This window comes from Charadrius vociferus, unplaced genomic scaffold (genome assembly GCF_000708025.1).
Source record: "Charadrius vociferus isolate BGI_N301 unplaced genomic scaffold, ASM70802v2 scaffold90, whole genome shotgun sequence".
Taxonomy (NCBI): Eukaryota; Metazoa; Chordata; class Aves; order Charadriiformes; family Charadriidae; genus Charadrius; species Charadrius vociferus.
Window position 1 is genome coordinate 3,473,724 of NW_009647222.1, and position 14,487 is coordinate 3,488,210.

At 39.0% G+C, this 14,487-nt stretch overlaps 1 protein-coding gene across 1 annotated transcript; it reads left to right on the forward strand.

The window, feature by feature from the left end:
* The first annotated feature begins 1,854 nt into the window (after positions 1 to 1,854).
* Positions 1,855 to 7,322, forward strand: MGST1 (microsomal glutathione S-transferase 1). Its single transcript, XM_009879651.1, has 3 exons — positions 1,855 to 2,011; positions 4,129 to 4,223; positions 6,719 to 7,322. Exons 1-3 carry the CDS (start codon positions 1,871 to 1,873, stop codon positions 6,963 to 6,965), a joined length of 483 nt encoding a protein of 160 aa, XP_009877953.1. The 5' UTR covers positions 1,855 to 1,870; the 3' UTR covers positions 6,966 to 7,322.
* Positions 7,323 to 14,487: the final 7,165 nt, after the last annotated feature.

Consider the following 14,487-nt stretch of genomic DNA (forward strand, 5'->3'; position numbering starts at 1 on the left):
TGAGGGGTGTTCACCCACCGGCTTTTAAGACCTTTTACGTGGGCTCCAGACTTAACCTTAACTAGGGCTGGGTTTTGCATTCACAGCGCAGAGAGGTGTTACATCACTTTTGCCACTCAGGCTGTCTGAGCGCTGACTAAACTTACCTCTTTAAGCCCGATGCTGTTTTAGTACCTGGAGTGTATTTTTGGCGTTTCTGCTGGTGTTAAACTTGTGAATTCTCCCGTATGCATCCTCTTGGTAGCGCAGGCAAGGCCTGGGCTTCGTGAGAGTTTGGAGAGGTCAACCCTGCGAGTAGGGAATGTGGATAAACCTGGTGTAGCTCCAGCGGGAGGAACGCAGAGATGTTGGCGGACAGTTTCTCATGACTTTGCACCCTTCTTGGATGTATTTTCGCCATAACTTTAAAATCCAGTTAGAGAGAAACACTCTGAACCCACAGGCTGACCTTCTTTTCGCTGCGTGAAACTACACGGGTTCTGTAGAAACTGCTGGGAAGAATCTTTGCCAAATTGCTAATTATCTCGAGCACTGCTGTATTGTTGAAGTGAAAGGAAGGAAATTTATACTGAATTTCTTGTAATCCCTGAACCCAGTGCTTGGCCTGGTGACCCAGGCACTGTTTTGGAAAGGATAAAAGAGGGAGCAAAATCCCATCACCACAGCCAGAGAGGTCCAGGCAAGGCTAGATTTGTTTCACTGGGCAAACAGCTGTTTACCTCCATCCTGTCCACCTCCCCACCAAGGATGTGCCTTCAGAGCAACAGTCTTCTACTGTTCTTCGCTTGTCCAATTTCCCTTGTTTGGCTAGAGCTGGCAGTGCCTCCACGCTGAAAGCAAGATGAGAGATTGTTAGAGCTGTAATCAAGTTAATATTACTAACTTTTTTATTACTATTGTTAAAATTATATCATAGGAAATAATGAGGTTAACTGCAACAAAAAGTACACTTATTTTGGTCTCGAGTGAAGCTAAGACACACAAGTTTTATGGACTCCTGCTCAGTGCATGATCAAAGCACTTAGTGAGGCAAAAGCCTTGCTCTGTGCAGAACACAAATTGAATGTTCAGGGAGGCATGCTTTTTGTTTTCAGTGTGTTCAGTCCTCATCCCATTCTTAACTTTCTGGTGTTGATAAAAGGTACTACCTTCATAGGATTGTGGGTTTGGTATGGTCTCACTGGAAAGAGAGTTCATTAGCTTAAACCTCCCATGATAAAAGCATAAAAAGTTCTCTGCTTTTTGTCATTACAACTTAATCTTTGCTCGTGAATCATGCTAAAAGCAATTTTTAAGAACAAGGTCTCAAAGGACAAAAATGCGTGTTTAACTCAGTTTGATCACAAGTGATTGCTGGGTGGGAAGATACTGGTTAGTTTGAAAGCTGAAGTGCAATTATAATTGTGTCATTTTACAGAAGAAAAAAGGTAGGCAATACTAATTTTCCTCTTTAAACACTACAGCATGTCATCACACTCTCTATCCTGGTAACTTCTTAGGGAAATTCACTAGTTCAAATGAATTGGTCTAAAATTGGTCTAACTCCTTATGTTATTTCAAGTGTACTGAGTTCTGTGACTAAATTTTGTTTCTGCGATTACATTAAATATTTTGGTTTATATTTTGACAGTTTAATAAACATATAATGGAAGCAAAATATTAAATGATAATATAGTTTCATAAAGCATTATGCCATTGAGAACATAAACTGAGGAAAAATAAATTTGTTTGAAAATAAACTTTTCACTGGAGCAAAATTGTGCTGTCGTTGCAGTGATGCTAAAAAAAAAAGGTATCCTGACAATCTTGTTATCAGAGTTTTGGACTGGTATCATGTTAGCCTAACTTTGATGTTTTTTAAAGGTCATCCATGAGAAGTGGAGAAATGGCTAAATTGACCCAGTTAATTGACAATGAAGTCTTCCGGGCTTATGCTACTTATGCAACTATTGTTCTTCTAAAAATGATGCTAATGAGTCTTATAACAGCATACTTCAGAATCACAAGAAAGGTAAGAAATTGGGAGTACTGTCTGGTAGAATAGATTGAAATTTTTATTGAAATACAGAGATATCACAGGTGTTTCTTTTCTTTTCTGTTTTCAAATACTGGTGCTGTTCTTTTTCTTCTTCCTCCTCTAATGATATTCTGAGTTTGGCATGCTGGTGCTTTGTTGGTCTCAAATGGATGAAGTCTTTAACATAATTACGGAACCATATCTTGCAGTTGCATTTGACTTACTCTGCCCTTCTAAAACTTTTCTGTTATTTTTAAATAAGAGTTTTCAATAACTGCAATTTGCACCGTCTTCTGCAGAAAGCTGGAGACCAGGGTACCCAATTCGTAAAGCAAATAAAATGTGATATGGAGCCATGTTACATGAGTAACCAACTAGTAGGGTCAAAAGAGGGTATATGAACTGGATTTTTAAACTGGATTTTTATGCATCTATAACCCTTTCATCCAGTAGTTCTAAAGCTTTTTACTTTCCCTAATTGCTTTAGCCTTCCCAGGCTAGGTCATTATCTTAGAAAAAAAATACATTTTTTTTATAGAATGAGAGGCAGGCCGAAAATTTATGTGAATTGATATGTAGGCTAGGTAAGTATATGAAAGATCAACTGAGGTTTACTAAGTATTGCAGAAGCTGCATCTAGCTTAGGAGAGAGTGCTCATGGGAAGCATCGTGTTGTGTTTGCCCTGTTCTTGGTCTTCTCTAGGCATCTGTTTGTGGCCACTGCTGGAAACACTTGGTCCTGGCCTGAAAGAGCCCTGAGTTTGTTCCATGTGGCTTTTTTTGTAACATCTACTTCTGCAAGACAGTGTGTGCTTCAAGGATTTTGTTGCAGTCCTTTTGTTGAAATACTGCTTTTTGTTCCTGCTGGGTGCAAGGAAATGCAGCTGAACTGTTCTGTGGTTCACGAGGTCTTAATAGCACAGCATTTGAGCTACTGCTGGTTTCTGATAGCTCTCTACGTCTTTGGCACAGCTGAAGATTGAGTACAGTAGAGCACATAGCCTGTCCTGTATACTCAAAACAGGACCCAGATGTCTGTGTTGTAACCTTACTTCCTTTTGCTCTTGCGGAAGCACATCAGCGATACTGGTCCTATATGTAGGTCCAGTGGAGTCCTGTATTAATGCTCATACCGTGTTATGATTTATATGTATATAGGTGACAATAGGGAATTCATTAATTTGGAGCACTTGGGTTTCCTATGATGGACAGTAATATTACAAGCAGACAAATTAGTAAAGTAATTTTTATTTCCTATTTAATATAAAAAAGTCTTTGAAACGTTAAGAAAAGAAAGGAAGAAAGCAGTGGAGCAAGAGAAGGTAAAATATTGCTGATGCTGATACTGTTAACATGTCTCTGGAATTTTGAGGCCAAGGATATTTCAGAGAAAGGGATCAAGGCTGCCTTAGAAAGCAATCATAAAATTGCTTTCTCCTAAAATTAAAAGGTTTTCTTGACTTAAGCCTGCATAGCCTGAACAGTCCACAGAATGCATGCGTTACCACGTGTCAGGAAGGAGAGATCTGCTGCAGTGTGCACTAATGGAATTAAATGTTGTTTTCAAATAGTGTCTTACAGTGTTTGGAGGTAATAACGCGTCATATAAGTGGCAAAATTTGTACCTAAGAGGAAAAGGAGAAACTTACTTGGTCATAAATGAGTATGGGAGTAAGACTCTTGGATGCTGTTGCTGTGTAGACTTCTGAAGAAGGAAAGGATCCAAAAGGGTTTTCAGATGGTTTGTCAAGAATAGTGAAAAAGAGACTTAGGCAATACAGTCAGTAGTTCTACGTTCCAGGTCCTTCAGCCCATTTGCATTACTTCAGGCTGAGTATCTGTCTTCTGCCATGCTTGTCCATCTTACAAGAAGGCTTTATCTACATGCATAAATTGCATTACATTAATTTGTCAGCATGGAAGCACATACAGGCGAGACTCAAGAAAACAGTAGTGTAGTGAACAATATATTATTCCTTGTGCATTTAACTTCAAGTAAGTTATGTGAGGTCATAGAGGCATTAGTGAAAAGAGCGACCTTTATAGCAAGCTTCCTTGACTAGAAAAAACATTCTGGCTTCTAATGTCTCGTGTGTGTTTGTTTGAAACAGGCATTTGTCAACCCAGAAGATACAGCATCATTTGGTAAAGGCGAGAGCGCTAAAAAATATCTGCGGACTGATCCGGACGTTGAACGTGTACGCAGGTAATGCATAGGAGTCTTCAAAAATTATTTTAAATAGCAGAATAATACTAAATTGAGGAATTAATTTCACCCCATTCTCTTTGGCAAGCCTATGTGTTTTGTGTTGCTTTATGTAGTAATCTAATACATTAATTTGTCTTACTGAACAAACCATTCCACATGCAAACAGTCAGCATGTATACTAAAAATAATAAGTCATTGTCTGGTTATAATAGCTAACTAACTCTTGGATAGTATCCTGTATACTTGAGGGAAGTGATGAGAAGATTGTAAAATGTGATAGTAAGTTGATTTAGTATGAAGCAGTGTACATTAAGTGTAAATCAGGTTTCTGTATAATTTGAACACTGTATCTTTTCCTAAAGTGTAAAGGAAATACCAGGAGGAAGAGGAATAAAACTGTTAAAGTCATGGAACTCCAGGGTTGTAGTAAGGGTGTTAATCTAGCAAATTGTACTGAGTGGGAGTCAAAGCCTGTGCTCTTTCCGCTGGATTGAATGGAAGTTACTCACTGATGTGCTGATTGTACAGGAAAGTTGACCAGCCTTCTGGAAGAATACTATTAATAGTATAGCATTGTGCAACCTGGGGTGTATGTGTTTTATTTTGCAAGATTCGTGGCAGAATGTAAGCTGTATTTCAGTGCGCTGAATGTTGCAGCTTATTTAATTTTATTTAGCTAATGACAAAATTTTCTGTTACCAAAAGTCATAATTTTAGAGATGCTGTTTGAGACACCTGTTCTAATAAGGAAGGCTTTAATGGAATACTTCCCATATAATTATTCCTTAATGAAGCTAATTGTTTATTTGCTATATATATTTTTATACCAAAAACTCAAATGTGAATGAACTGTTCTCATTTAAACCACCATTAGGGAAAATCATGAAAATAAGTATCAGCTCTGATTTCAGAACAATACAACCTTGCAAAGGTAGATGACCATGGTATATTTCTGTTTGTCTCTTCTGGCTTAAAATCTCAGAAAGAAGAGTCTAATCTCAGTGGGTTGTAAAGATGCTCTGAATTTTCCTTTTCTCCTCCTGTGTGGTTCAGGGAGTTATTAGTTGTTTAATTTGCTGGTTATTATATAAAAATGAGCACTTTTTGATGAGGAGTAGTTCTTTTCTACTTGTAAATTCTAAGAGGACAACTAAGTTGATACTAACTTTATGACCAGGTGCCCTCTTAACTCAAATGGTTACATTAGAGAAATGACAACCACCTCACAGCGTCACTTACACAGATTAGATTTTTAAAACACTGTATTATGAAATCTTGTGTTGCTATTTTGCAGAGCTGTTGAGACTTCCCCAGACCTAGGAAGTCAGCGTGGTTCTGCTTACTCCATTGGTGCTGCACCATCCATTTTTCCCTCCCAACAGTGGTTCTTAATGTCAATTTACTGTATATTCTTTTGCAAACTTCATGGCAACAGAGAATTTTACACAGATTTGGCATGGCTTCTCTTCTGTATAAGTCACTAGGATTTGTTGTGTTTATGGGTTTAGAAAAGACATTGCTTTCTTCCGTGTACTTTTTTGAAAAAAAAAAAAAACCAAAACAAACAAAAAAAATAAAAAACCAAACCTGGAAGATATGTTGCAGTGTAATGATAAATGACTTCAGAAAGCAGCTGCAAAACAGCACCATGTTCTGATTCTAGTTGGCTGTGAAATTTCACATAATTAGTAAGGCTTAGAGGTTGTTTCAATCAGTAAATTTGGCTGGAAGTATGATTTATCTAAAGAGGTAAAGGGAGCAGGGACGATTTTGGAAGAGGCGTGAAAGAGTACTTCAAGATCTGGAGTTGAGTCTTAACACATTTTTAGTAAATTATATTATGGTTTCAAAATTTCAAACATTTTTCAGCTATTTTCGTGCTTAGTAGTGAAGAAAATGAACCAAAAGCGTAACTGTCACACCTGTTAGATGCTCAAGAAGAACATTCTTCAAGATGATTGAAATTCATGAAGATTTATAGAATGTTTTATATATAGGATATTTCATATTGTCTTTGTGGAAACTACAAACTGAGTTAATGAGATTGGAATAGACCATCTGGGCCATGAAGCTTAGTAGTTGTGGTCATAGTCATCCAGTTAATTGATGTTCAGTTGAGATAGGCTGCAAGAAAATTCCAGCTATCTGTCTTCTTCCCCACCTTTCCTTTCATTCTTGCACACCCAGGTGCACTCATATACCTCATGTAAGTCCCTAATATTATGAAGATCCTGGGCAAAAACCTAAATGCTTTCATACAGAAAACTAGAAGCTTGAAAATGAGGAGTGGGGCATGAGAGACCAATGTGATGTCAGGTGAACATGCCAAAATCGTTTCAGTAGCTGAATAAAATCCCCACTGCTGAGGAGGCCAGCAGTTGTGTTAGGGCCTTAACAGTAGCGCGCTTTGAAGATGCTTAAAAATATTAAAGCTTGAAGTGGTTTATTCAACAAAATGTAACACTCTAAAAGAACTCTGCTTTTTTCCCCAGAGGCCACCTGAATGACCTTGAAAATATTGTCCCGTTCCTTGGCATTGGACTGCTGTATGCTCTTAGCGGCCCTGAGCTGTCCACAGCCTTGCTGCATTTCAGGATCTTCGTTGGAGCTAGGATCGTTCACACTTTTGCATACTTGATCCCTCTTCCCCAGCCTGGCAGAGGTTTGTCTTGGGCAGTTGCGTATACAGTGACCATCTCGATGGCGTACAAAGTGCTGAAGACGGTGTTGTACCTGTAGCAGAGGTGTAGCTTCTGCATACTGTTCGACATTCCATGTAAAGTTTCCAGCAGTGTGTGTTGATGTCTTGAGTGAGCCAGCATGAGTTTTCTGTGGTGACTGGAATTCATTTTTCAACAGAGGCTTTTCATTCCTGTTCAGAAATATTTCTTTTTGGAGGAAAAAAATCCTTCTCCTTGTATTCCCTATTCATGGGCTGCATTGCCAAAATGTTAGATTGAATGTTCCCGTAGCGATTTGTCAAGTGCTTATGATTCTAAACATGCGATGATGCTGTATTGATAGCATGTGTGGTAATTTTCTACAGATGCACTATTTTTGGCTGTAGCTCTGAAGTCTAAATCAATAAAGACAAGAGGAAAAAAAAAAAGCGTGTTTGTATTTTTGTTTTCATTTTGACTCTTCTCACTGCAGCCAGCAAATAGCATGTCACTATGTATCAGGAAGAGATTCCAATCATACAGTTCTTTGAAGAATGCTTACCTTAATAATAAGATATAACCAGTAATGCTAGGCTTGTAAAAAATCTTTGATGAAATTGTTGTTTGTATAATCCATTTTGGGATTAAAAAACCCAAACCATTGCAGCTTCATTTCTATCAGTTGAATAGATTAGAAAGAAAAAAGTATTTGGGATAAACTCTGTTTAGTGACACTGGTGAAAATTTGAAGCAATTCTTTTTGTTGAAATTAATCCGGGCATAGGTATCCAGACTGAATAAAGTGGTAGACCCTTTGTGGAAGATTTTTTTTTTTTCATTTTTTAATAAATTCGGCGTAAAATGACTGACACTTGCAAATGTAGATATCAGCTAATTCAGGTGTGAATGTATGATTATTTTGCATGTCATACTGTCATAAATAAGTTGCTGAGAGAAAATTTTGCTCCTTGCTTTCATCTTTCTATGATGTATCTGTTCGAAATACTTTCTTTAAAGACTTTTCCTGTTGTTTTTTTTTTTTTGTTGTTCATTTTTATAGATGTGGCTTAAATAATAGCACAAGATTTCAAGAAAAAATAAAAGCGACCCAGAAGAGTCTTTATATCCAACGTGCTGATAAGTTTTAAACTGCAGAAGTCAGAGTGCAACACGTGCGGTTTACTTTCCTACCCCAGGTGCTGTGCTGCTAAGGGATAGCCGAGAGGGGGGCTGGAGAGTTCCCTCTGCTGCCTCTGTACACCGAAGACTTTGCTTTTCTCTTCTCTTCTCTTTGTGTGGGAGAAGTGGACGTCGTACCGCAGGGCACATCACAGGAGGGCCTGCTTGTCTACCCACAGCTGTGAGATGAGCCGGTGGAAGTCCATGCAGGGTTACGTTGGGCTGTGACTGAGAAGGGTGGCGGGAGGAGTTAGGAAGGGTGCAGGCAGACTGCTTTAATCCAAAGAAGGGAGATTTTTATTGCAATTCAAAGATAGTGTTTAAGTCATGTCTACTAAAGAGAAGGGTGGGACTTGAAATCAAGAAATTAACAGTGATTTACGAGAAATTAAATCTAACGAACAAGTGAAATGATGAAGAGCTGGATCCTCTAGAAGGAGGATCCTTAAGAGAGTAGGATTAAAAGTACAACACTGCGGAGCTTCAGTTCTTGATATGGTAGAGTAAGCTCACATCAACACCTCTGGGTTGCCAGGGACTCCAACGGGAAACATGGGCTTTTGTGTTTCTTCTCCTCACATCTTCCTCCACCACTTCCTACCTCTGCTGTTTTCCTCCTGTTCCTTCTGTCTGCCAGCTGTTCATGGAATCTCGAGACCAGCTACCTTGGGCAGTATCACTGTAACAAGGTAAGATTGGCCTTCAGTTCTTCCTAGCTGGAGAAGGACTAGTGATGGAGGGAGAAGAGGTGAGAATGGCCTGGTGCTGGGACCCAAACTAGTCATTGTCAGAGTCAACCTGCCAGCTCAGATTGATCGGTCCATGGCTACTCTTGCCTCCTTATATCATGATACCAGCTGTATTTCCCCCATTTCTCTGTAGCTTGCCTCTTCTTTACAGATGTGTGCCTTTCTCTCCATTTAAAGCAATGGGAAAGTAGCCACCATGCAGAGGGACCCATCTGAAATTCAGTGGCAGAGCAAGTCCTTTCTTTTAGCGTCAAAAAGGCTCTTCTGACAAGCATAGTTGTCGTTGCCAGACATATGCAGGAACAGCATTTTTAACTCCTTTTGCATCAAACTTCTGTATGAAAATCTCATTCTGAAGAGAAATACCTGGAGTCTGTCTTTATTTCTGTGATCTTAAATTTGAAACAAAACTGGTTTTAAATCCCTTCCATTTGCTCAGTAGCTTCAAAGCCCTGAACATACACTCTCTATGTGCTGAGATGTAGAGAAGATAAATGGAAACCCTTAGAAATACCTACAGTGATTCAATGTTATTCTGTGTTTCTCTTGCATTTATTTTAAACCTATGTTTTATTTTCCTTTGCTCCCACAAATACCATCTGTGCATCTGGGTGGGGGTATGTGCTCAGTCTGGGAAATCTGCCTTACCAGCTTCAGTCGAACTCCGACTGCCAGCTCTGTGGAAGTGTGTCGGAGTGGTCCTTGTCAAATGGCTCTTGCCTTTCTCCAGGCCATGCCTTAGAGAGGTGTACTGTGCAGCTGTAAATTTTAAAAGGTTAGCATATTTTCAGGAAAACTAGCAAAGAACGAAGACTATTAGTTGAATGCGTTACTGAGCTAAACTGAATTTTCATCTTTTAAAACATGCACGTGTGGATTTTGGACTGCTATTATCAGGTTCTGTTACAAAATCAGTAAACGAAATAATCTGTAACTGATGAAACAACCAGCTGTTATCAACAGGTATGCTGCTTTTGACCTGGTGAAAGTACAGAAAAAAAGTAGTCCATGTGAGACATGGAAAAAGAGGTCAAACCAACGTCTTCTAGGCTCCATTTCTGTTCCTTATGTGTGTTATTCCCGCCACTAATCTTAGGCAACTGGACAAACTTGAAGATTTCTTGTCTCTGCCAGTTATTCCTGGCATTTTAAATCCTTGCTTTTCCAAAGTACTTTGTGTATCTTTGAAGGTCTCTAATAGTTGACCATGAGGTACTTTAAAATACCAGCTGCCATCACAGTTTGACCTATTTAGCTGATTTTGTCTCTGCCTGAATTTCATGGGCTGCTTCGTTTTCAGAAGTGTAAACGTGTGAGCAATTCCTCAGTTTAGGTTTCGACACTGGGCAAATGCTTATGTGGCTTTGGCCAAAGTGACTTTGTGCTGGTTTTCACAGCTGCAGACGGATGCGCTGAAGGTCGTGAGTTGTTGAGGGGGCTGAGCTAGGACTTGCCGTTTGAGCATGACTTCGTGTCCTGTCATGACAAAGCAGGTGTTTAAGAATGATACATTAAACATTTCCTTGAATTTTCAGAAGCAAGCGTATATCTGAACTTCACTGTTTTCGGCGAATTTATTTCAAGAAGCTGGGTCAATGTTTCTGAAAGTGATGGAATTGCCTAAGTCACCAAAACACAGGAAAAGAAAAGCGTAGGCTCCTAATCCTCAAATCACTTTGGGGTTTTGAAAAATTTTCTAGTCATCTGAAGCCTGTTATGGTGATATACTCCACGCTTAGCTCTGTCTCTTCCTAGGTACAAATTTGATCTAGATTTTTGGTCAAAAATGCTTGTAATGTATGTCCTTTCTAAAAGAAAAAAAAACAGAAAGAAAAACTTCAAAAATAAACTTTTAAAAGTAACTAGAATGTTGTCCGTCATTCAAACTAACGTGTTTCATTTCAAGGCTGAAGTTTAGGAAGAACTTCTCTCTATTCCAAGCCTTGTCCTGCTGACTGAGATGGCACGTCGCGTGCTCTGTGAAAGGTTGTATCGACATGTGTTAAAATACTGTCATGATTAAATACCTCCAGCTGTTGGACTCTTAGGAAAAATACATCTTTGTGATTCGCTTTACATGAAGCAAAGCATTATTAATTAAATACTGATTTTCAAACTTCCAACTCATGATTAGTAACTCCCACTCCCAGATTTTGAAGGCTTAACTACATCATTAGCTCCTTCAGCCTGACCTCTAGTGGAAAACACGCCATGGAATGGCTGCCCTTCTGCTGAGGTGGGTTTAATCGCAGCATGACTTCCAGAAAAGTGTGTGATCTTCATTCAGAGACTTTGGGAGACAGGGAGCAATTCACTCTTTTCTATGACGTTTCTCTCTGGAACATACACACGCTAAACTTAGTCTTTAAAAACCGCATACGTTCTTTTTGTTGGCTCTGTTTGTTGTTTGTTTTTTTAATTTAGGCAGTTACTATTAAATTACTGCAGTGCAAGGAGGGATATGAAATATTTGAAGTGTGTGCTTTCCTCCTACAGAGCACTCTGCCCTTTACTCCTGTACACTCTTGGAAAAACAAAAATTAGCCCCTTTCCATGTATAAATGGAGCCCCTTTCAACATATAAAAAAATCCTACTCTTCTGTTTTAAAAGTAGACGTGAAAAATGTGAGGTATAATGCCTGATTTTTTTTTCTGTATAATAGTGCTAATTAAGCATTCATAGGAATATGTGTTATGATAAATACACACACATGGGACTGTATTCTGCACAAATGCTTGCAATGTATGAAGTTACAACCATGATCCTATGTCGTAAATCCTGTAAGTAAGTACCACAGTGATGTAGAGTATCCCCTGCTAGCCTGGAGTGAAGCATCTTGAAGTGGATGCTTATGAAAGGATGGAAAATGACATCTCCAGCACACTTTCTTCAAAGCCTACTGAGTTGTAATATGGGCAGGGGAGTGGTGGCTGACTTCTATTAACGAGTCAACCTCCATTCCTTGACACAGCATTTCCAAGTACTGACCTGCACGCCAGGTGGCTGCTTTTGCCATGGAAACACATTTAAAAGTGATTTATTTTTATGCATTGAAGGACATTAATTTAGCGGTGGCCACATAATCTCCACAATCGAATGCATGTATATCTAGTTCTTCTTTGCTGGTGGATCCCAGTGTGCATCACCACTGACAGCATCTTTCTTTTATGCTACATCTTGCATGTGCTGGTGGACTTTTGAGAGAGCTTAAGAAGAGGAAGTTCCAAGAGAACTGTCTTTTAAGCGTTTGTCTCATGGGTACTGCTTGTCCAGTGAGGGGGAATGAATTCAGAAGGTAGTGTCAGTCCTGCAGAAACAATAAGGAGGAAAAAAAAGAAAGGGAGGACTCAAAGGAAAGAAATACTTTAATGATAGCTTAGCACAGCATCAAGCAGCAAACTGGATGAAGACTAGTAGATGAAGCTTTGTAAGATAGGCAGGTAGCTTTCTGCTGCTGTGTTTTTATTTTATAAACCGACTTTACTCTCTCTATTTAAAATAAGTTCATTTTAAAGAATGGTTTTCCTTGTGCACCCAGTCATTAAATATCTGTGAAGAGGATTATAAATACCTCCAATCAGAATGGAGATGACCCATAGGCTGGGCCAACTTGGTAGCTAATTCTGTTTAATCAGTTGCCTCTGCTGTGGGATGTAGGAGTTGGCATTGTGTAACTACGAAGCCTATGAAACTGCCCCCCAAATGACATCACACCTACGGCACTGGAGGGGAATATTTTTATTTTTTTTTTTGCATGGAAAGTCATATATGACACTTGTTTTCAAATTTATGGAAAAGTATCCTTTTTCACTGCAGTGCATTCGTAGAAAGCAGAAAGGACCTTCATAGCAAAGTTGAGTTTGCCTGGGGGCTGGGCAGAAAGGGTTCGGCTCTGTAGGTTGTCCCACATTGCTTGGAAGAATTTCTGAGCTTCATCTCTTTAACCATGCCTTTAGAGAGGAGCTGTAGGGATCGGCGTGCATGGAATTGCCACGGAAGTGCTCAAGGTAGGTTAAAATTCTTTTGGTATCTAAGAGACCTCTATATAATTGCTATAAAGGTAGAACTTCATCTGCTTCCTCTTGATAGATAGTGACACTAAAAGCTCAGTTTTCTTTAATGAGCCTGCAGTTACGTTCTGGCATGCATGACTGCCTCATTTATTTAATATGGGGGAGCTATACAACACAAAGTTGTTTACTATGGGATTTTCACATCAACCCCGTGAGCAGAGGTGGTCCATCTTACAGGCTGCATTTCTCAGTGAGCTGGGCTGACAACTTATGTACTGTTGATGTGGATGTCCCTTGTGTACTCTTAAAGCAGTATTTTCATAAGAATGACCCAGTTTGTTACAAATACAGATGATTTTTGGCACTGAAGTTAGTCGGGACTACAAAGCTCATGCTACTCAGCTCTTGTGTAGTTTCTCCAGCAATTTGGAGTTTGCTGTGGATCCCTCCTTGTCTTCAGCTGGGGGAAGGCTGCTGATCTGCCTTGTTAGCTGACAGATGGCTTATTCTGCTAATATTTCATGAGCGCTTCATGATGATTGTGATGAAATGTTCACTGCTAATGTGAGTGATAAGTGCTAAATCTTAACGTTTGCTCATTGGTTGAGTGTTTGGAAGTTTGGGCTGATGTTCAGCCCTTGGTTGGAGGTTGATATACCTGTGTACTTTCAAGGTAAATGAAATTAGTTCTGTGGGTCCTCTTGGTTTTCCTCAGGATTGTTCTGCAAGTGAAAGCCAAGATGCAGTTTCCTTCTCTCTGGAGTTCTGTGGCAGCGTTGTTTGTTTATGGCTCTTTCATTTCGATTCAATTCATTTTGAGGAATCTGACTTTCTTCAAATTGGACTTACTTAAAAGAATGACTGCTAGCTGTCTTTTATTTTTATTCATGCTTCTGCTTTGCCCAAATGGAGTTCAGTCTAAGTATATTAACAATTTCAATTTCTGTGTTGGAAAAATAATAAAATAGGCAGACTTTTAAAATTTTTCTTTAATTTTGGTCTTCTCTTCAACTTTTCTTCATTCCTGATGAGTAACAAGTGATTCTCTCAGATTCATAGGCATGGCAGTAGGTTTTCCTCCCTCCGCTCGTTCTTAATTTCGTGCATGGTACCACTAGATGTCCCTCTTTGGCTTTTTTATTTGGTTTTTCAGGACTGTGGCCTGTGAAGAATAAAGTAGCAGCTCTCCGCATCTCTGGCAGATTGAGTTGTAGGGGGAAAATATTTTGCTAGCTTTAAAGAAGAAATTTATAATGGATATTAAGGCAAAATAGTATCTCTGTACAGTAAACTTGTACTAAAAAAAACCTTTATGGAAAAAGTGACCTTTGTGAAATCAGAATATTTAACCTGTGGCTGAAGCGTTAGAATGTTTTGTTTGTTTTGTTGTGCTTTTTTAAATTAATAAGGCACCAGGTAACTGCAACATCTGAATTCTTCTACTGAGGTTCCTGGAGAACTATGCAATTTATGTTTTAATTGTCTGCTATTGTTTTTGTTAAGTATATACATTTTTTTTATTTGTATTTAGCAGCAGGGTAATCTGAACGGGACTAAGGCTGTTCAAAATCTTGAAGTGAGTAAAGAAGCAGAAATAAAACTCAGAAGCTGTGTCTGTCTGCCACAATATCCAGAGGAGAGACTGGAGAGACAAATAGT